This window comes from Mobula hypostoma, chromosome 27 (assembly GCF_963921235.1).
Source record: "Mobula hypostoma chromosome 27, sMobHyp1.1, whole genome shotgun sequence".
NCBI lineage: Eukaryota > Metazoa > Chordata > Chondrichthyes > Myliobatiformes > Myliobatidae > Mobula > Mobula hypostoma.
In genome coordinates this window covers 22,582,039-22,605,757 of record NC_086123.1, presented here as the reverse complement: position 1 = coordinate 22,605,757, position 23,719 = coordinate 22,582,039, and the positions used below count along the sequence as shown (strand labels likewise).

Here is a 23,719-nt window from a genome sequence, read left to right as displayed (position 1 = left end):
AGTATATATGTGTATATTAAAAAGTTAAATTAAAAATAGTAGTGTAAAAACAGAAGTAAGTTAGTGTTCATGGGTTCAATATCCATTTAGGAATCGTATGGCTGAGTGGAAGAAGCTGTTCCTGAATCACTGAGTGTGTGTCTTCAGGCTCCTATACCTCCTTTCTGATGGTAGCAACGAGAAGAGGGCATGTCCTAAGTGGTGGGGGTCCTTAATGATGGACACCGCCTTTCTGAAGCACCACTTCTTGAAGATGTCCTCGATACTACGGCGGCTACTGCCCATGATGGAGCTGATAACTTTACAATGATCACATATTAAGCAGGTCTGGCCTAATACCGGAGTTCCCATTATTTCAATGAGATTCTTGTCCAGGAGCGAGAGGAACTAAGCATATCATTTAAATTTTTTTTTTCTGATTTGCAAGATTTAAAATTTGTTTTTAATTAATTGTTTATGTTTTATTAGTACTTTTTTCAGAAAAATATTTACACCATTAACTGTTTAAATTAAATTATGTAAATTTTATATTAACTGATTGGGAAGAGCTGATGCGATCAGCTTTCCACATCCAACCCAGACGGACCAAATCGGACACAGGTATTAACTACTGATGCTAGCAGCAATTAATGGCTGACTGCTTTCATGAATTAAGCTCCGACTCCAGTCATTTCTCAGGCAAAGAAGAGAAATAGTGCCATGTAAAGAGCTGATGGAGGAGGTTGTGACCTTTTTGTGAGAATTAACCAAAACATAATGATGAAGAAGTATGCACATTTGCAAATTGTTGCCTAAAAAGATTGTTGCTTTTGTTGAGTCGTCGTCAAACTATCACCCCAAAATATCAGTTGCTTAACTCTCATTCAGTGGAGAGAAAGTGGGTGCAGCTGGGATCAACACAAAATATTTAGCCAAACAGGAAGCAATAAAAATGCCCTTTCTGTTTTATATGCAACTATTCGTCCTAAAATGGTTCGCTCATCTCTGAACTTACATCAATAAAACTGCTCTCATTAGGAAATTCCAAAATGTTTTGGTACCTTCTGAGGTAATTATTGGTGCAATATGGGAAAACACAGCAGCCAACTTCCACAAATAGCAGCAAGATTATAACCAAGTAATCCGTTTCAGCCATTTTGATTGAGAGTTAAATGAGACCTGGTCACCTCCTTGTTCTTCACTGAAGAGCATCATGGGATTTTTAACATCTACCTGAGAAGTCAGGCAGAAGCTACACAGCATGTCACAGATAATTAATAGCAAATGGCATTATTTTAGATAGAGTATAATTAGCACATACCCAACTGATAGACTAGCAGCTGAATCCCTGGAGCCAGACTGATTTAAACTATTTTAGGCAATATTCCTGGTGTCTCTACCTGAGAATTCATTCAATTGTTTTTGGTAACTATACTTCCAACGGGTAGAAACAGCAGTCGTTGTTTCTGAAGAGAATAAAAATATTTTGTTGTTATTGTGGATGAAAGGAGCTGGAGGGAACTAAACCTGGTGCGATAAAAGCAAAGGACTCTGGGACTCTATACACTGCAATTGGACTGCTGGACTATCATTGGATCAAGTATGTTAAAGAGGGTCCGGCTGGTGGCGTAGTGGCATCAGCACCAGACTTCGTGGCAGATGGTCATGAGTTCAAACCCAGCCAGGTCCCAACCTGGGCAGTAACAGCATCTGTGTGGAAGGAAGGCATGGCAATCTACTTCCGTATCTTGCCACGAAAACCCTATGGTCTGATCAAGTTATCTATGATAGAGGGTGGAAGCTTGCTGCAATTAGCTGCTTCAGATTGCCCGGACAAGCTGATCAAGCCCAACGCTTTGCAACATGAGAGTCCATTGTAATATTTTAAATACAAAGCATTACTCAAATAGAGAAGGAACACCCAGCATTGTTTGGTGCATGAAACACAACCTCTCATACTACATACAGTACTATATTTGACCCTGAATATACAGCCATGCAAGTGTTCATTTACTCACTTCCTCCCATGCTATGTCGCTATGTCTGTGGAAAATCTCATTCCGTCTGGTAACTACAAACATGCTGAGGAACGCCCTGAAACTTGGTGCTCTGTGAGGAAGGACCACAGTGTAGCATTCTTCTCCTACTGAGGGGGGGGGTGAAATCGGCAGAGGGGGAGGAAGCCCCTCAATTTTTTGTAGTAGTTAATATAAACTGCAGTGCCACACTGAGGGGCAGCAGCAGTGCCAGGACAGTATGGAAAGCGTTGACCTTATACAGAATGAATGAAAAGGCACGGAATAGTTTATTCTTGTAAATATTTTTTATTACGAATAAAGTTTTACAGGCATCCGTAAGTCTCGTGAGACCATGGAGTTGCACCTTGGAAGGTTTCCAGAGCTCAGGCCTGGGCAAGGTTGTGTGGAAGACCGGCAGTTGCCTATGCTGCAAGTCTCCCCTCTCCATGCCACCGATGTTGTCCAAGGGAAGGGCATTAGGACCTATACAGCTTGGCACTGGTGTCATCGCAGAGCAATGTGTGATTAAGTGCCTTGCTCAAGGACACAACACGCTGCCTCAGCCAAGGTTCAAACTAGCAACCTTCAGATCACTAGACGAATGCCTTAACCACTTGGCCACGTGCCAAGTTTATTTTGTTAATAAAGAACGTGTGCCCTAAATAAGCATGCCCAAAGTGAAGTTCATGGTGAGACAACCCCCTCGAAATTTGATTTTGTCGGCTTGTAGTAAAAGGCGTCGAGCAAAAGGCTTGGGAAACGCAGAGCACAGCATCTTTGAGTCAGCAACCATGAACTTCTGCACTAGGGTGCCACGGGCAGGAAGCATGAGCCCGTGTTGAGGATTATGGTGGCCTTCAGCTGTTTTCCTTCCATTTCTTTTGCCCCATTTCAGGGTGATGCAGAATTGGAAAGGTCAGGCGCATGACTCGAGATGGTGGGGTGCAGGCCCCAGGGCCTACCGAACCAACAGAACCCGATGTTTGGACGACGGTTTAAGCACCGGGCCAGAAGGAAAAGGTCAGGGTGCCGGGGCCCGGGGTGAAGGACAGGCCTGTTTATCTCGCTCCTCCGCGATGTTTACTCGGCTCTGCGCTGAACTGAGTCTGTGCTTCGCTCCTGCGGGCGGTCTCTCTTTCGTGGACCTCAGGTCCGAATGCTATTTGCTTGCTTTTATTGTTTGCACAATTTGTTTTTTTTTCTCTCTGCACGTTGGGTGTTTAGTAGTCTTCATATTTTTTAGTGAGTTCTTTTGAGGTTTCTTTGTTTGGGGGCTGCCTATAAGGAGACGAATCTCAAGGTTATATAATGTACCCACACGTTGATAATAAATGTACTTTGAACTTTGACAGCAGAGCGTATACTGAGGTCTTCAGGGGACAGTAGTGTAAAATGCATTGCTCACTGCCCTCTCTAGGTGTGTCCAAGGAGGAAAATCACTAAAACAAAGTAAAACCACACCTAATCTACCCCTCCATTAACTCCTTACATACAGCTGAGGATCAGCACATCTCTACAGTCTCGGCTGGAGTTCACAGTCATCCTTAGTTCTGATATGAGGGGCTGAGATCTCAGCATCAATTGTTACTGTGGGAATTGCAAACGGGAATACATATCGAGGAAGAATCCAAATAACTGCATCTGAACTCCTTTTTTTGATGGGGATGAAGCTGTTTGCAACAACAGCGCCAAGATCCAAGAGACAGCACTTTGCCTCTAAGTGCTCCCAAGGCTCCCTTTAGCCCACTACCGTCAAATGCTTGAAGTAGAGATTCTTCCCCAACATGGATGCAACACAAGCAGGGCAGACTCCACTTCTGAAAGTCGGCTCCATGGAAATCAAACTAAATCAAGAATATTAAACATATTGAACACAATTTCCTAGGACCTTGATAAAGAGAAACTATCGGCTCCAGGAAAAAAAAACACACGGACCTTAACAAAGTACTTGCTGTATCTCCAATTTTGTCTTTCACACACTGGTAGAACGCCCAAGTTGGTGCAGTCTTTCATTGATCCTATTATGGATTTATTGAGTATGCCCGCAATAAAGCCGTCTCTATTTCCTGAGGAGACTGAGGTCCTTTAACATCTGCCGGATGATGCTGAGGATGTTCTACAAGCCTGTGGTGGCCGGTGCGATCGTGTTTGCTGTTGTGTGCTGGGGCAGCAGGCTGAGGGTAGCAGGCACCAACAGAATCAACAAGCCCATTCGTAAGGCCAGTGATGTTGTGGGGATGGAACTGGACTCTCTGACGGTGGTGTCTGAAAAGAGGATGCTGTCCAAGTTTCATGCCATCTTGGACAATGTCTCCCATCCACTACATAATGGACTGGTTAGGCACAGGAGTACATTCAGCCAGAAACTCATTCCATCGAGATGCAACACAGAGCGTCGTAGGAGGTCATTCCTGCCTGTGGCCATCAATCTTGGGAGGGTCAGGCACCCTGAGCCAATAGGCTGGTCCTGGATTTATTTCCTGGCATAATTTACATACTACTATTTAACTATTTATGGTTTTATTACTATTTAATTATTTATGGTGCAACTGTAACGAAAACCAATTTCCCCCGGGATCAATAAAGTATGACTATGACTATAAAATAATCTCAGGGCTGTACATGGCGATGGATATGTTCTCTGATAATAAGCTTACTTTGAACTTTGACCTCTGCACAACATTGTTACCTTCTCACGTTGATTTCCCATTGCCTTACCCCTGGGACTTCAAAACTAAACAACTTTCACACAATTCAACTCAATATTACCCTGCTATCTTCCCGTAATCTCTCGCTGTCTCTCCCTCTGGAAATGTTTCCATTGCGCACTGGCTTCTCCCACTACACCCGCCTTATCGGTATTTTTATTAATCTCTGTAAATCTCTCATTCTCCAGGATATGCAATTGGGTTTGCATGTATAACCTTGTCACCATCAATCAAGTCAGACAACTGAAGCATTTCCTCTGAGGTCCTCTTAAAAATGGTTCTTACTTTTGGTGCAAAATCAACGTAGCAGGTCAGTAAATCTTACTTCTAACACTGAGAGATAAAATTATTGCACTTGTTAAAATATAGCACGAGAAAATATTCCTCCCAAATAAATCATGATTCGGGAGACCATCAGTTTAAAGCAGGTTATGAATAGAAGAAATGGACACTTTACTCTCAAATCATATATTATTCTTTAAGCAACACACATCAAAGTTGCTGGTGAACGCAGCAGGCCAGGCAGCATCTGTAGGAAGAGGTGCAGTCGACGTTTCAGGCCGAGACCCTTCGTCAGGACTAACTGAAGGAAGAGTGAGTAAGGGATTTGAAAGCTGGAGGGGGAGGGGGAGATCCAAAATGATAGGAGAAGACAGGAGGGGGAGGGATAGAGCCAAGAGCTGGACAGGTGATAGGCAAAAGGGGATACGAGAGGATCATGGGACAGGAGGTCCGGGAAGAAAGACAAGGAGGGGGGGACCCAGAGGATGGGCAAGAGGTATATTCAGAGGGTCAGAGGGAGAAAAAGGAGAGTGAGAGAAAGAATGTGTGCATAAAAATAAGTAACAGATGGGGTACGAGGGGCAGGTGGGGCCTTAGCGGAAGTTAGAGAAGTCGATGTTCATGCCATCAGGTTGGAGGCTACCCAGACGGAATATAAGGTGTTGTTCCTCCAACCTGAGTGTGGCTTCATCTTTACAGTAGAGGAGGCCGTGGATAGACATGTCAGAATGGGAATGGGATGTGGAATTAAAATGTGTGGCCACTGGGAGATCCTGCTTTCTCTGGCGGACAGAGCGTAGGTGTTCAGCAAAGCGGTCTCCCAGTCTGCGTTGGGTCTCGCCAATATATACAAGGCTACATCTGGAGCACCGGACGCAGTATATCACCCCAGCCGACTCACAGGTGAAGTGTTGCCTCATGTGTGTTGCTTGAATTTCCAGCATCTGCAGAATTCCTGTTGTTTGCGTTATTATTCTTTAATAATGTTTTGATTCTAAAACTATGTTGGAAGTCTTCAATGTCTTTCTATCACTTAGAACTTCTCACGTTTCGCAAATACAGTCAACTTCATGCGGTCAGATGGCCTGATTAAATGAGCGTGAAATCTGGAAAGAATCCCCATGTCTAGCATAGTGGTTAGCACAACGCATTACAGTACCAGTGACGCGGGTTCAATTCCTGCCACAATCTGTAAGTTTGTTCGCTCTCTCCGTATTTCTTCTGCAGTCCAAAGACCTACTAGTTGGTAGGTTAATTGGTCATTGTAAATTGACGGGTGATTAGTCTAGGATTAAATGGGGGGATTGCAGGGCAGTGCGGTGGGAAAGCCTATTCTGCACTGTACCTGAAAGAATAAATAAACACTTCTAGTGTTAAGCACAAGCTCTGTTTGGGTCCATTGCATTTATACCTGCTTCTCTTAAGTCTTCAGGCAAACCCCAAGAGGAATCTCACACAGAATCTCAAATAAAGCCTGCTTTGAAATATCACCTTAAGCACGCGTTCCTCCAAAAGAGGAGGAACAATAAGAGCCACAAACAACAAAAAAAAATCAAAAGGAAAGATCTAAGAGCAGTAAATTCTCTCCTTTGTGTTTGTTCGTCTTTAGCTGTTAAATTAATTGCCAGAAGTGCAAGCTGGGGCTCCCACGCATTCCGTCTGCACTGCTGGAGTGACAATCTTTTTGTAATTAAGCTTAAAAAACATTTCTCCCACTTGCTAATGGGAATTGGCAATATAATCATAGACAAATTATGAGATTTATATAAGGAGGAGAAAAGAAACCCACAGGCTTTAATTAGTGTAAATTAAAAATAAGTACAAATTGTTTGTATTGATTTTTCTAAACAAATCTAGAGGATTACAAAATCTGTGATATGAATTTCTAATATGTGCTAGATAGCTGGTATTTAATTTTGCTCTCGGTTCCCTTGTCTGGAAATTTATTCCCAGTCAGTGTCACACTGCTTTGAACTTCTGGAGAATGTTCTTCAGAGACAAAGGTCAATATGCTGAAGTCACATACTGAAGGATTTAGACCCACTAAACAAGGATGAATTTCTTAGCAACACACACAAAGTGCTGTAGGAAATCAGCAGGTCAACCAGCGTCTAAGGATGGGGTTCTTAACCATTTTTATTCCATGGTCCCCTTAGGCAGATTTTCCTACAGCTTAGTTTGCTGATCGCTCTCTTTACTCTGCGGTAAAAGAACGGCTTTTGAACGCGCCTGCTCTAATTCCAACTCTCCGGTTACTCACCTCGTAAATGAGCTGCAAGGTTCTCCTTGTCGAGAGAAATCTTCCCAATGACGTCATCATGCCTGCAAATTTGAAATGGAGAAACATTTCAGTGGAAGTCCGATTTTGTGAAGGTGTACCCCATTTCAGTACAGGGCTGGGTTCCCACTATAAAAATACAGGTAGAACGTCAGTCCTGTATTCCAACCACTGAATGATTTAAATTCTACATGTTTGATATAAATAGGCATTCCTATTAGACATGAATATTAATAATAGATATGAATATGACTGTTAGATATAAACATTAGAATAAAATTACATTACTCTCTCTCTCTCTCTCACTCTGTAGGAGTGAAATAATTCAAAACATTTCAGAATCAGACTCAGGTTTAATATTACTGGCACATGTCATGAAATTTATTATCTTTGCAGCGATTTACTTACTGTCTGTTATATTGCTGGCATTTAGGGCAGCAATGAAGGTCCTCCATCTCTGTCTGTCTGGAAGGATTCTTCATTGCTGTTTCAGTAACGATTTTATTTTTGGACCAGTCAGGGTTGTCAGCCCCGAGCTGAACCCCCGAACCTGGAGGACCGGTGGACCACTCTTAGTCTGGCCTCTTCTACCCTTTGACCTGTTTGGCATGGGTGACCCTACCAAGAGCCAAAGCACAAATCCCTGACTCCAGCCAACAGAGCTCTCCGGGTCATTGAGGCACACAAGCCTCCAAACCCTACGACAAGGTTGTGGTCCTCTTGGAGGCTTTGCAGCAGCAGTACAAAGCAATACATAATAATAGGAAAAATGTGAATTACAGTAAGATAGATATATATATGTGTAAAGGGGTTTTGTCTTTTATGTTACTGCATAGGCTAATTAAAATGGCTTCTTTGTTACGTTATACTTGGCAATGCTTCTTTGTTATGTTAAATGCTGAGAAAGCTCTTGTGCTAGCAGCTTGTTTTGGGTTAGAGTGTGATAAGAATATGTTACGAACTAATTGGGATAGTTGTTATGTTTCTGGTGTATTTGAAGATATTGTATGCGCGGGGTTTGGGGGGAGAAGGCGGGAGAGAGAGAGAGACACAGAGGATGGACCAGGTGCTGTGATGTCTGCTAACGGGGTCGGACCCCAAGCAGGGCGTTCGGCGAGGAGAGGAGACGGACTCATGTGGAGCGTCTGGTCGACCACCATTGCTGGTCCCAGGCGACCGGCCGAGGTGGTCCGAGGGGTCGCAGGGTGAAGAAGAAGGATCCTGAGCTCCAACTGTTTGTGCACGAAGAAATTGAACTTTGATAAGTGTGGTGCCTTTTATTTTCCTTTTATATTTTATTCTCTAATAGTTATATAGTTCCAGTAATATCTATAAACTGTAAATCATTTAATCGTATCTGGTGTATTGTCTGTTATTTGGGCGGGGTGGGGTACATCACACAGCATCCACACAAACTGATTACCCAGTTTGGCAGGGCCGAGGGCTGTTTCCCTAGACGACAGTGAGCCAAGTGACCCTGAGGCTGGCCAGGGGGGCTACGTATATAAATTAAATTAAGTAAGTTGTGCAAAAATAGGAAAAAAAGTAGGGAGGTAGTGTTCATGGTCGTGTTTGGACCTATTATCTCAACAAATTGTCCAGAGTTCATTTTGTGAATTTAATTCCAAAAGAGGTGTTTATTATCATCAGTCCAGAACTTTATTTAATTTTTTTATGGAGAATTAATCATTTCTGGAATGGATATCCCCAAATGAAAGTGATTAATTTCAAAACATTTGCTGAGTGCGCTGTGCTCTCACTCTCAGATGTTAAATGGCATTCCTTCTACATAATGCGGGCATGAATTATCACCCACAATCATGTGCAAAGTGCATCAATCGCTCCAAGTGATATGCAAATTTAGGCTTTGTAATCCCAGGAATAACTGATCCAACAGTTTACACTGTTGTGATGTGAGCAAAATCACTGGAGAGACACTGAAGTTAGTGGCTATAAAAGTGTTTATTCAACAAAAACGAGCAATCGACATCATATTGAGATGCTCCTGTAAGAAGAGGCCCTCCTGGCTCAATATTACATGACATTTTATGTTAAAGATCAAAGGTAACAGAAGGACAATTCTATAGTTACAATGTATCTACAATGCTTCATTTGAATTACATATACGTAGTTTTCAAGCACCTCATTCATTGCAGCCACATTCCAGACACACAAAACGAAAGTTAATCAGCATTGTCTGGTTTACAATCAACTCCAGTCCACAGCTCCAGGAAAACTATTGTTCAGGGCTGCATTTTATATTCAGTCTACAATCCACATTCAGGTCTGAAAACTTGCTCCTGTTAAAATTAGCATTTGGTATATACCAGAACTCCTGAATACACCCTAACATATATGTATGTACACCTATTTTCTTGCCAAAACTTGACAACCAAACTGGTGTATCAGTGTATCATGGGAAAACAATACTTGTCTCTGATATTGCTTGGTATGCAGAAAACTTAAACTTTGAGCCCAATAACCAGAGATAAGAGCTGCAGGTTATTTTAATCTCTATGAAGGTACAAACAATGTACCGGATTGTCAGTAACTTCTGTCCTAATTTTAAACTGGTAGCTCAGTTTACTGTAGGTGGGCTTTGATGTCAGTTCAAAGCCACCCTGCTGAAAAAGAAAATAAAAGAGATCATGGAGATAAATTATCTCCTGGGTCTTGAGTTACAAGGGTGGGGCAATTTCCTACCCATTACAAACACACAATTAGGTTACTCAGTCCCTGCATCCATTCAACCATATTGTAAGTGATCAGACTGTAACATTCCCACCTAAACCTTGTAACATTTCATTCCCTTCTTTATCAAGAGATGATCTAACTCTGCCTGAAACATATAGGACTCTGTTTCCCTTTGAGGAAGAATTCCAAAAACTTCTAACCCTCCAAAATTAAAAAAAAGCACCTCTGACTCCTTTTACTCTTAGTTCTAACCTCATATAAGGGGAAAAATCCTCCAGTTCTTGTCTGGACGTTTTCAGGAGCTTACTTCTATTTATTTATTGAGATACAGCGTGGAATAGGGCTTTCCAGCTCTTCGAGCCTCACCACCCCGCAATCCCCGATTTCATCCTAGCCTAATCACAGGACAAGTTACACTGACCAATTAATCTACCAACTAGTACGTCTTTGGGCAGTGGGAGGAAACCAGGGCACCCAGAGGAAACTCACGGGGTCATGGGGAGAATGTACAAACTCCTTACAGGCCGCGGCGGGAATTGAACCTGGGTCGCTGGTACTGTAAAGCGTTGTGCTAAACACTACACTACCATGCCGTCCTTTTCCCTTTTCTAAACGTCATCAGGTACAATCCTAGCCTTTCCTCATAAGACAACCTGACCACTGTACACATTAGTCCAGTAAACTTTCTTTGAATTGATTTCACTGTATTCATATCCTTCCGGAAATAGCAAGCCAATATTCCAGAAGTAATCCCACCATTGTCCAATCTAACTGAAACACTGTATCTCCACAAAATACCTCATAATAATTACCCATGTAACATGTGGCACAAATTGCCCAATTTTCTGATCATATACCACACACAGGATCAACCGCCTGAGATGATAGGTAAAGCTCTATATTTTGCTGGTAAATATCCTCCAGACAATCCAAGGTCACATTTTCATCTTACTTTTTAGGATACTTCTTGCCCTGATTTACCCCTCTGTTGTCCACACAGCCATTTACCATGCCACACTAGTAAACTGCCCAGAAACATCATTATAACGCATCATGGGGGGAGGGGGGATCATGCGCCATCATTTGCACGAGAGATACTGGAAATCTTGAGGAACACACACAAAATGCTGGAGGATTCTGCAGGCCAGGTGGTATCTATGGAGGGAAATGGATAGTTGACGTTTCAGGCTGAGACCCTTCTTCAGGGCTGGAAAGGAAGGGGCTGATGCCAGGGTAAGAAGGTGGGAGGAGTGGGGGGGAGTGCAAGCTGGCAGGTGGTAGGAAAGTCAAGGTGAGGAGAAGATGGGTGGGTGGGGAAGGGGGGGCAATGTGAGAAGTTGGGGGAGGTGTAGGTAGAAGCAATAAAGCGCTGAAGAAGAAGGAATCTGATAGGAGAGGACAATGGAATATAGTAAGGGAAAGGAGACGGGCTGCTGAGGGAGGTGATGGACAGACCATGAGGGTAGGGTAGGAGAAGATAAAAGGTAAGAAAATGAGACAGGAGGAACAAACTAAAATCTGTCTCTTCCTAGAATAATTTGGACGGGTTGATTTCAGCATTTTTGGGGGAAAAAATACCAGAGCTCAAACTGGTTGAATTGCTCAATGGTTATTACACCTTTACCATTGGTTTAACCAGGCAGTTGTCAATGTGGCTCTTCAATCCTACGTTTGGAGACCTGTGTATTCCTTACTCTTGATTTCAATGGAACCAGATTTCAGAAGCAAGAACAGAAAGTGCTGCTCTGGATGTTTGGGCCTCAAAATGGGGGTGAATTTAAGAAGAGTGTTTCTAAGACCCGGGCAATATGTTTTAGCTCAAATCATCCTCTATATAAAGGCATCTAGTCAAGTGCAGCCAGTAGAAGTCACCTATTTGAACTATTCCCCAATCATCTTCTTTGGGCTCTCAAATTTTCTGATGATACCTGCAACAATAACGTGGAAGTTGCAGAACATCACCAGACACATTTTACATGCACTATGCAAAAATGTCCTCCTTGAGAACCACACCCTTGTCATGGGTTGGAAGGGTTGCGTGCCTCGGTGACCCAGAGAGCTACATTGGCTGGAGTCAGGGCCGTGTGCTTTGGCTCTTGGTAGGGTCACCCATGCCAAACAGGTCAAAGGGTACAGGCCAGGATCAGTGGTCCTCCAGTCCTCCAGGTTTGGGGGTTCAGCTCAGAGCTAACAGCCCGAGCTGGTAAAACAAAAATTGCTATGGAAACAGCAATGAAGAATCCTTCTACATCTGTGTGCGACAGAGGACCCTGAACCACACCTGGGACACAATAGAGAAGATGGCCAAGGACAGAGAGAGATGGAGGACCTTCATTGCTGCCCTGAACACCAGTGGGATAACGAGCAGGAAACAAGCAGGCAAAAATGTCCTGATGTAAGATCAATGACCTGAAAAAATAATTATTTCCTTCCCACAATTGCTGCCGAATCTACGTTTTGTTCTGTACCCTTAGTGATTTGTATAAACAGCAATATGGGCGAAATAATTACTGAAGGGACCAGATTGTAAACTTGCAAAAGAGCTGCTTGTTTGATGTTTAATAATGAAAAAGCTGCCAGCTCTGCAGCTTCATGGCTTTATGGGCCTTAGGTCACAACTTGCAACCCAGCGCTAAGATGGGATACATATCATTTTGCCTTTGCAATCATTTAAAAAGGCAAATTATGCTTTATACTTTATTGTCGCCAAACAATTGACACTAGAGCGTACAATCATCAGAGAGATATTTGATTCTGTGCTTCGCACTCCGTAGATTACAAATCGATAGTAAATAGTAAAAATTTAAATTATAAATCATAAATAGAAAATGGAGAAGGGAAAGTAAGATAGTGCAAAAACCAGAGGCAGGTCCGGATATTTGGAGGGTTCGGCCCAGATCCAGGTCAGGACCCGTTCAACAGTCTTATCGCAGTTGGAAAGAAGCTGTTCCCAAACCTGGCCGTACGAGTCTTCAAGCTCCTGAGCCTTCTCCCGGAGGGAAGAGGGACAAAAAGTGTGTTGGCTGGGTGAGAAATTATTGCAGATATGGGAAATTTGAAATAGAGATAGGGACATTTAAATGATTCAAAGTTCAAAGTACATTTATTATTGAAGTATGTATCCTTTATACAATAGAGTTTTTTTAAGAGACTCTTGGATGGGTACATGGAAAATAGAGGCCTACGTGGTAGGGAAATTCTAGGCAGCTTCTAGAGTAGGTTACATGGTCAGCACAACATTGTGGGCCGAAGGGCCTGTATTGTGCTCTAGATATTCTACGTTTCTAACCTTGATTGATGGACGGGGAGCAGTTGCAGATTTTTCCATCGATTTGAGCACCTATTTGCCGTACAAGCACGCAGACCTTTGTGAAAACCCTGGCTGGCTCTTGAGGTGGAGCCTAGTGACACAATCGAGAATGTCAAGGCCAAGATACAGGATAAAGAAGGGATCCCACCTGATCAGCAGCGTTTGATCTTTGCTGGTAAGCAGTTGGTAGAAGGGTGCACTCTCTCCGACTACAACATCCAGAAGGAGTCAACCCTGCACTTGGTGCTGCGTCTGAGGGGGGGCAATTATTAAACTGTTGTAATTGGCTTTTTTTTGTGGGTAGTGTTCTTGCCTCTAGCTTAAATTTTTGATTCATATCTTCTCATACCATTCAAAATAAAATTGTTGCAAGCTTAACCTTGAGATTCATCTCCTTACAGGCAGCCACAAAATAAAGAAAACAAAGAACATTTAAAAAAGACCGTTAAAAAAACAAAGTACAGAAAGAAAGAAAAAAAAACAAAAAGTGCAAACATTAAAAATAAGTAAATATTTTTCAGAACTGAAGTTTACAGAAGTGAGTCCTCAGACACGAAGCCAGGCCTCACTGCAGCTGGCTCAGAAGCAGGCCACAGCCTCAGTTCAGTGCAGAGCCGAACAAATGTCGCGAAGCAGCGAGCCAAATTGGCCTCCGGCCCCAAACATCCAGATCTTTTCTTGGGTAAGGCAAGTGGATGAAAGAGAAAATGGAAGGTTTTGTGGAAGGAAAGAGTTAGATTGAGCTTCAAGTAGGTTAAGTGTCAGCACCCTTCATGTGTCGAAGGGCCTGTACTGTGCTGTACTGTTCTATGCTCAATGAAACTAAAGTTGCTAAGAATACTGACAGGCAGCTAGTAGTCGTGGAAGTGGAAACAGGAACAAGGTCTCAGGTCAATGATCTTTCATCAGAACTGGAAGATTAAGGCATATGTTTTAAGGTGCAAAGTTGGATGGACCATATATCTAGATACAAATAAAGATACACAAACAAAACGCTGGGGGAGCTCATCAGGCCAGGCAGCATCTATGGAAAAGAGTAAACAGTCAATCCTTCGGGCTGAGACCCTTCATCAGGACTGGAGAGGAGGAGGAGACGTCAGAGTAAGAAGGTGGGGGGGAGGGGAGGAAGAAGTACAAGGTGGTAGGTGTTAGGTGAAACTGGGAGAGGGGGAGGGAGTGAAATTGACTGGTGAAAGAGATAAAGGGCTCGAGATGGGGAAATCTGATGGAAAGGACAGAAGACCATGCAAGAAAGGAAAGGGTGAGGAGCACCAGAGGGAGGTGATGAACAGGTGAGGAGAGTGGGTGAGATTAGGAGACAGGAATGGGGAATGGTGAAGGGGGACAATTACCAGAAGATTGAGAAATTGATAAAGATTGTCCAGGTGACACTTTACTAAGAAAAGTTGTAGAGTTTTTTAAAAAAAAGTTGGAACTAAGACAGGGGTTCCCAACCCTTCGGACCCAGGGGGCCCTCGGTTAATGGTAAGGCTCCAGGTGGGAACCCCTGGACTAAGAGATTATAACTGTTATAAATCTGAAACATGCTGGGAATGCCCAGAAAATCAGACAGCATCTGCAGAGAATGAAAATTTGGCCTGCTCTGGCAGTGCAAACTCATCCCTTTTTTGGCAGACAACTTGCCTAGAAGTCCAGAAGCTGAGTTATCTATGTCTGTTTCGTGCACAATTCACAGCCCCTCAGCACGAATCCTCACATTTCAGGACACAGTCCAAATGCTACTGCTCCATTAACCAGCACCTCTGATAAATATCTCGTTCACTTTCTAAAATCATTCAGCTGGTAAATTAAAGGATGCTTTATTAAATAAAGTGCCTACAGTCAAAACGACAGGCAGGCAACAGTAAAACAGAAGAAGTCTTTCTCCCTAAACGTTATTACGAAGCTACGATGGCACCAGACGGCAGCTTCTTTGAGCTCAACCGCAAAAACAGTTAATTTCTTCCTATAACGTCTCTTTTTTTTCCTTTTCAAGGTGGACAGGGTCCTGTCAGAGTCCTTGGTCTACAGCTGCACTTAAACAGCGGTTCTTTACGGCAATGGTTCCCGCTCCCGGGGCTCACTGACCAGCCATTTCTCGATATCCCAAGGACGCAGCCTGGAAGACATGCGTGCCTTCAGGGTTCTGAGGCTCTGCGGCCCTGTGGACGAGTCGATTCCACGCCAGTGTCGCAGACTGAAACATCACGAGAGAAAAACAGAATATCACAGACAGCAGCTCAGCTGTTGGAGGCCTCTGTACTCAGATCACTCTCTCTCTCTCCTCTCTCTCTCTCTCTGTCTCTCTCTCCTCTCTCTCTCTGTCTCTCTCTCTCTCTCTCTCTCTCTTTCACTGGATGGTGGGGGAGAGTTTGCTGCCGACTCTCATTGGAGAATTCAGAAAAAAAAGTGACATAGCAGACTTTAACGTTGCAATCAGCTCACTGTTTTTTGTTTTGTTGGTCTCCCCTCTCGCTGTGTCACATCTCACTGCCCGTGTGTGTGTGTGTGTGAGAGAGAGAGAGAGAGAGAGAGAGAGAGAGAGAGAGAGAGAGAGGGGAGGGGAGAGAGGGGAGAGAGGGGAGAGAGGGGAGAGAGGGGAGAGAGGGGAGAGAGGGAGAGAGGGGAGAGAGGGGAGAGAGGGGAGAGAGGGGGAGAGAGGGGAGAGAGGGGAGAGAGGGGAGAGAGGGGAGAGAGGGGAGAGAGGGGAGAGAGGGGAGAGAGGGGAGAGAGGGGAGAGAGGGGAGAGAGGGGAGAGAGGGGAGAGAGGGGAGAGAGGGGAGAGAGGGGAGAGAGGGGAGAGAGGGGAGAGGAGAGAGGAGAGAGGAGAGAGGAGAGAGGAGAGAGGAGAGAGGAGAGAGGAGAGAGGAGAGAGGAGAGAGACACTGTGACATGTCTACTTGTCGAGTGAACAATAGTTTTTGTTGGACTGCAGATCCTGGTCTCTCTTTGGGGGCTTTCCTATTACTTGCTGGGTGGAAGGAGGGTGCGGATGCTTTTTGCTGAAGTATGTGGGGGAGGGGGAGGGTTGACGCTTTCCTGCTGCTTGGGCGTGGGGGCAGGAGAAGGGGCCTTAACGTTTTCACTGTTACTCATTCTTTGAGGTACTCTTCCGTTTCTCGTGGGTGGTTGCAAAGAGCGAGAATTTCAGATTGGTTAATGTGTACGTCATCGTCACCAAGGAGGACGTTAGAAGGGCCTTTCTGAACATAAATCCAAGGCAGGCGATGGGCTCAGATGGCATCCCAGGACGGGTTCTCCGGGCCTGTGCAAGCGAGCTAGCTGGAGTGTTTGCTGACATCTTCAACTGCTCCTTGCTTCAGTCTAAAATCCCCTCATGTTTTAAGAAGGCAACGATAATCCCAGTGCCAAAGAAAAGCAAGGTGGCATGCCTCTCGGTTTTTTTGCACTACCTTACTTCCCATTTTTCTATTTTCTACTTATGATACATAATTTAAATTTTTAATATTTACTAATTTTAACTATTTTTAATATTTAATATTTGTAATCCAGGGAGTGTGAAGCGCAGATTCAAATATCGCTGTGATGATTGTACGTTCTAGTACTAATTGTTTGGCGACAATAAAGTAAAGTAAAGTATACTTTCCCGGATATTAAATGGAGCACTCTGAACCATTTGTACACAAAATGCTGGAGGAACTCAGCAGGCCAGGCAGCATCTATGGAGGGGGAATAAACAGTCGACATTTCAGGCCGAGATACTTCGTCGGGACTGGAAAGGAAGGGGAAAGATGCCAGAATGAAAGGCTGAGGGTAGGGTAAGGAGGATAGATAGAAGGTGACAGGTGAAGCCAGGTGGGTAGGAAAGGTAAAGGGCTGGAGAAGAAGGAATCTGATAGGAGAGGAGAGTGGACCATAGGAGAATGGGAAGGAGGAGGGGACCCAGGGAGAGGTGATAGGCAGATGAGAAGAGGTAGGAGATCAGAGTGGAGGACAGAAGAAGAGAGAAAGGGGAGGGATCTTTTTTATACTGGGAGAGAAATTGACATTCATGCCATCAGGTTGGAGGCTACCCAGATGGAATATAAGATGTTGCTTCTCTACATTGAGGGCGACCTCATCTTGACACAAGAGCAGGTCATGGACCAACACGTCAGAACGGGAATGGAAATTGGAATTAAAAATTATTACAATGTGCACAGAGCATAATCCTTAACGGATGAGAAGCCAATATTGCACACTTCACTTACGCTGAGCTTCCTTGAAACTGTTAGTCTGAGATCAGAGTGAGAGCTGAAAAATAAATTAATTGGCAACTGGAAATTTAGTAATCAGTTTAATACCTTTGCACACACAACTCAAGTTTTACCTCCTTACAAAACACCTCGCCAATGATTGACTGAAAAAGTTGATAAATAATCATAATAAATAATTATAAATATTTATCATTTAGGGAGTTCCATGGCTTTCTTTGTTTCGAGGCTGTCTGTGGAGAAGACAAATCTCAGGGTTGATTACTGTATACATACTTTGATAATAAATGTACTTTGAAATTTTGAACTTTGATTAAATGACATTTTACCTACTGCCATGGAAATGATTAAACTATTTTAGATATCTCTCAGTTTCTCCTTAATGATCCATCACACAATGATCAACTAATCTGTATCCCAATAGTGTTTATTTGATCCTACATCACGTATATTACACTGTACAGGTTAGAGCATTACAAATAGACTTCATTTGGCTCTAGGTGATAACAGTAGATGCTAGCATACACGCTGGATATAAAACAGGAATCAACTCAACACTAATTTGTCATGGGTACTTTCTGTCTCAGTATTAATTCTTACATAAGCATGCTATAACCAGTTGGAAGATGAATGAATGGTTAATGGGTTATGTATTATTGACACAGAGGAACACTTTCAACCTAAGAGGCAGGCTTACAAATAGGATCTGTATTTTACAAGTGGCACACAACTTAAATCTTTGCACTATTAATTCATTATTGAACTATTTATTTACTTTTTTATATTTCTTATTGTAACTTACAGTATTTTTACATTTTGCTACAAAACTACATGGTCTATCATCATCATCATCAGGTGCCATGCCCAGATCGAGCTTTAACTGCCATGGCCCACACACTCCTGTTTCGGGTCAAGTGGATCAATTCATTGGTATTCATTTCCAGTTCTCTGGCTGCTGTCTCCATCATCATTTGTCTTTGTCTTCCTCTCACTTTCTTCCATAATTACCGTGCATTCTAACTCCTCTTTCCTAATCACATGTGTCCAATGAAGTTATGTTGCCTTTTCATGATCTCATACATTATTTCTCTTTTTGTACTTGCTCTGTTCATGACATCCTCATTAGATATTTGTTTCATCTATGATATTCTTTCCATCCTCCTCAAAAACCACATCTCTGCTGCTTCAATTCATTTCCTCATGTTACTAGATATTGTCCAACGTTCTGATCCATATAACATAACTGGATAAACGTAACATTTCAGTACTCTGAGGCGGGTTGTCATGACTAGTTTAGTGCTGGTCAGTATACTCTTCATTCTCGTAAAGGTGTCTTTTGCCATCCCTATTCTTCTTTTGATGTCTATGTCGCACCTGCCATCTGATGTCACCCAGCTTCCTAAGTAGCAAAAGTTCTTTACTTGTTTTATGTCTTCCCGGTTTACTTTCAGCCTGCAGACAGGATTCTCCTTCTTTTTAGATATCACCATACATTCTGTCTTTTTGCGATTGATAGCTAGACCCATTTTTGCACTTTCTTCAACAACTATATCAATTAAGTTTTGTAGCTCTTCCTCCGTACTTGCAATTAACACAGTGTCATCCGCATATCTGAAATTATTGATGTCTTCACCGCCAACTTTGATTCCCAAGATGTCTCTTATTTTTTGTAATATTGTTTCACTGTACACATTAAACAAATCAGGGGAGAAAACATACCCTTGTCTAATGCCTCTCTTGATTTTCGTAAATTGACTCACTTCTCCATCTATTCTTACAATGGCAGTTTGTTCCCACTACAGGTTTCTGATTAGGCGGAGGTCTTTCGAATCTAGATCTAGAGTTTCCTGTAATATTTCAAATAACTTACTGTGTTTCACTTTATCAAATGCTTTTGTGTAGTCGATAAAACAAACAAATCGTTTTGCACTTGAATAGCTCGTTCTGATAGTATCCTTAACATCAATATCGCGTTTCTTGTACCTTTGTCTTTAACAAAACCACATTGTTCTTTACCTATTTTAGCTTGTATCTTACTTTTAGCTCTTGCCATCAAAATTCTTAGAAGTATCTTAGTGATATGACTCATTAAACTTACGGTCCTATGTAATTCACATTCTTAGAAAGAATGATAAATACTGATTTTTTCATCCCTTCTGGTATTATTCCAGTCTCATAAATGTCATTGATTAAATCAGTAAGTTTTTCAATTCCATAATCTTCAAGGGCGATAATTTGTTCTATTACTAATTCATCAGGACCTGCTTCCTTTCCTTTCTTCATCTGATTTATTGCATTACAAACATCAGATTTTAAAATACTTGGACCTTCAATGTTCTCCTTAATTTTTGGTTTTTCGCCTCGATTGTCTTCAAACAACTCCTGAATATACTCAGTCCATCTGTTCATAATCTCATCTGTGATACTGATTCTATTTGAATTTATTATACCAGATCCATAATTTCAGTCTCCATTTGACTTCAATTTTTCAATCCAGTGGGGCTACAGCAGTGGTGCCAGAGTTCAAAGTTCAAAGTAAATTTATTATCTAAGTACATCTATATCACCATATACAACCCTGAGATTCATTTTCCTGTGTGCCTACTCAACCAATCGATAGAATAGTAGCTATAACAGGATAAGTGAAGGATCAGCCAGAGTGCAGAAGACAACAAAATGTGCAAATGCAAATGTAAATAAATAGCAATAAATAATGAGAACATGAAATAACAAGATAAAGAGTCTTTAAAGTGAGATCATTTAGCTGTGGAACATCTCAATGGACGGGCAAGTGAGTGTAGTTATCCCCTTTTGTTCAACAGCCTGATGGTTGAGGGGTAGTAACTGTTCTTGAACCTGGTGGTGAGTCCTGAGGCTCTTGTACCTTCTACCTGATGGCAGCAGTGAGAAAAGAGCATGGTCTGGGTGGTGGGGATCTCTGATGGTGGATACAAGGAATTCTGCAGATGCTGGAAATTCAAGCAACACACATCAAAGTTGCTGGTGAACGCAGCAGGCCAGGCAGCATCTCTAGGAAGAGGTACAGTCGACATTTCAGGCCGAGACCCTTCGTCAGGACTAACTGAAGGAAGGGTGGATGCTGCTTTACAACAGCATTTCATGTAGATGTGCTTAATGGTTGAAAGGGTTTTACCCGTGATGTACTGGGCTGAATACACAACCTTTTGTAGGATTTTCCATTTAAAGGCATTGGTGTTTCCATACCAGGCTGTAATGCAGCCAGTCAATATACTCTCCACTACACATCTACAGAAGTTTCAAAGTTTCAGACGTCTACAGGTGTCCACAGACTCCTGTGGAAGTAGAGGTGCTGCCGTGCTTTCTTCACAATTGAGGGGACTACTCACATTGAACAAATATTTATGTAGGGAAGCATCCAATTACGGACCAGTTGGTTTAACTTTCATAGCGGACAAACGATTTGAATCAATTCCGAAGGACAGCATCAGCCTTCAATTCGAAAGGGACAGATTAATCATGCCAACATGCATTGGTTAAGATACTTTTGGACAAACTGATCAAATATTGAAAGGAGGGAAGATAAAGTAGTGGGATTGATACAAAGTAATGGTCTTTGGTATGGCTTCTGACAACGTCCTATATTAAAAGCTGGTTGAAAAGCTAGATTTGAGGGAGACCATGAGGTATGAATCATCATGATTCTCCTTGTTGTCTCAACATCATGTGCTGACTCCTGAACAATAGTTAGACTCACTTCAGAGTACTTTAACCTGCTGTCTTTTCAGCTATTTTTTTTCCAGAAAACATCAGCTATAATCAAATGGCCAAAGTTGAACTTTATGGAACTTCTAACCATTTTCACAAACTAACTTTCAAGATCCGTACATCACCACTATCCCTTCAGGATCCCAGCTTCTCACCTCCAACCCGTTAGGATGTCTCAGTAAGTCAACTTTGCCATGCAAGCAGACGCTTAGCTGTGTCGCTTTTTTTCCGCTTTAATTGCTTCATCTCTCCATCCCCTCCCAAAAATGAGATGTGTGTGTCCCGCATCTTCTATTCACTAACGTTTCAGCGGGAGTTGTATGACGTGGCTAGGTGGAACGCTTCAGTCCTTCAATTGACCTCCCATAACCCGTTTACTGAATGTCTCCTTTACCGTGTGCAGTAACCTTTCTCCATCTGAAGCTGAGGGGTAAGGAGGGAGCACGGTAATGTAGCGGGTAGCTCAACAGTATAATGGCTCAGGGAGCCTGCAGTTCAATTCCAGTGTCATTCCACAAGCAGTCTCTGTACGTCCTCCCTGTAGAATGTGTGGGTTGTCTCCGGGTCCTCCAGTCTCCTCCACAGTCCAAGGGCATACCAGGTAGGTTAATTGGTTGCTGTAAATTGTCCCGTGATTAGGTTAGGGTTAATCGGGGAAGTCTGGGGCAGTGTGAGTCGAAGGACCAGAAGGGCCTACTCCGTGCTGTACCGCTAAAGTTTAAAAATAATAAAATGGTATCTCATTGGTTTATGTGAATAATTCAAATTGAAGCAACCTGAACTGTCGGTTTTTACTTAACATATTCCACTTGAGAGGTCAGTTTGTGGCGTAGACAGATCTTAACTCCTCTCTTGTACATCCTGTGGTGCACAATAACATGCTTTATTTCTTGCCATTTTGAGTACCGTCTGTGACAATATTGGAATTGCTGACCGTGAAGATTAAGCTCAAATGAAGATATTAAGTCCTATTTGATATAGGTAGCTGTGGGTACCTTCACTAAAGACAGGGTAATACTGTAGCCAGCTACTCTTCAAAGGATAGATTACTTCCTTGTTTATCCTCCACATCGAATGTAGCTGCTAATACCGACTACTTGACTGGTGGCTTCCCTCTCCCTTCCATGCAGGGGATACTACCAGCTAACAAAGTTGTTTAAGCACAGTCCATTTATTTTTAGTGATACAACTTTAAATGTAGCCAAAATTCTTAAAGCAAATTTAAAACTCACAGAGGATTTCTATCTTATAAAAGATTTCCACATTACAAACGATTTCTAAAACACAAAGGATTTCCAAAAACACAGGTACAATTCCCATAAACTAAAAAGACATACCAATGAGTTGTAGACGAATGAATTGTCCTTGTAGAATTTGAAGGCGGAGGAATAGATTCTAGGTCATCCTGTCTTTCTGTCATTCTTCTTGATGTTCTTTGACCATTCCTAACAAGCCGGATTACTCCTTTATATTTATACTGGTTTTTTTTTTGTCACTTGGGTGACTTCGCATGCATGTGATATTTTTTCAGATATCCTGACACAACGATGGTTTAAAAGCTTCTAGGGACAACGTTCCTAGACACCCACAATTAATGCCATGAACGCTAACTATCTGAATACACAAATCTTCCAACTATTGATACATCAGCTATTTGATGTGCTAAGCGATAGTATCAATCTGCTCTGCAAACTTTCTTGAACTAAATAACTTTGCCAGTGTTGTCTGGTTTGCAACAGGCTGATTAACATAACACCTTGTTTTTAGGCTGCATTTCTTGGGTAGTCAGCCCTGTGCTGTAGGTCAGCAGTCTATGGTCTATAGACATTGCTGCTTGTTTGCAAAGCTATCCTTTTAACTTCAGACTGATTATTGAAGACAGGCAACTTACATTAGAAACTGAAGCCTGGCTCCTGTTTATGACAAGAAGCTGATCAAAAACAATGGCTGGAAGCTTAACTTGCTCAAAAAGGACTCTTGGATTTCTAGAAGTGTCAGCTGCTATGTTCAGAAAGCTGAGCTTGGCAAAATAGAAAGGCTCCCCAACCCTCAACAGTGAATATCCATCACAAAACAATAAAAGTTATTTGCCCCGTGTTCAGATGCTAATCAATATAGGCCAACTTTAAAGTTAAAGTTATTTCCACACCTGACATGGTACCTAAGAAATGTGTGCTCTGCAACCCAACACATCTGTTGACCTTCAGTATCCATGTCCATGCCAGAAAGATGGACAGATCACCACTGTCTACAGTCGCAAAACTGAAATGTAATACTTGGAAACCTCCAATAATATTCCTTTGTAATTCATTTTATACAGCCTTGATTGGTGGACTTTCCATGGCAGCTGTGATGATACGAGTTTTGTGGCCCTTGATGCACACGTATAAATCCTTGAACATTGTTCAGGTGCTTACTTAAACATAACCAATAATGCATTCACCTAAAGTTCATTTTTCTGACTTGTTCTCACACATTCAACCAGTGTC

General features: G+C 42.4%; 1 protein-coding gene across 1 annotated transcript in view; it reads right to left on the bottom strand.

Annotated features, from left to right (window-relative positions):
- The window catches only part of LOC134338523 (rasGAP-activating-like protein 1), a 304,354-nt gene that overhangs the window by 248,135 nt on the left and 32,500 nt on the right, over positions 1–23,719 (bottom strand). Inside the window, exon 4 of the mRNA XM_063034413.1 lies at positions 7,248–7,309. Within this exon, the coding sequence (XP_062890483.1) occupies positions 7,248–7,309 (62 nt within the window). The remainder of the gene's footprint in view (positions 1–7,247; positions 7,310–23,719) is intronic.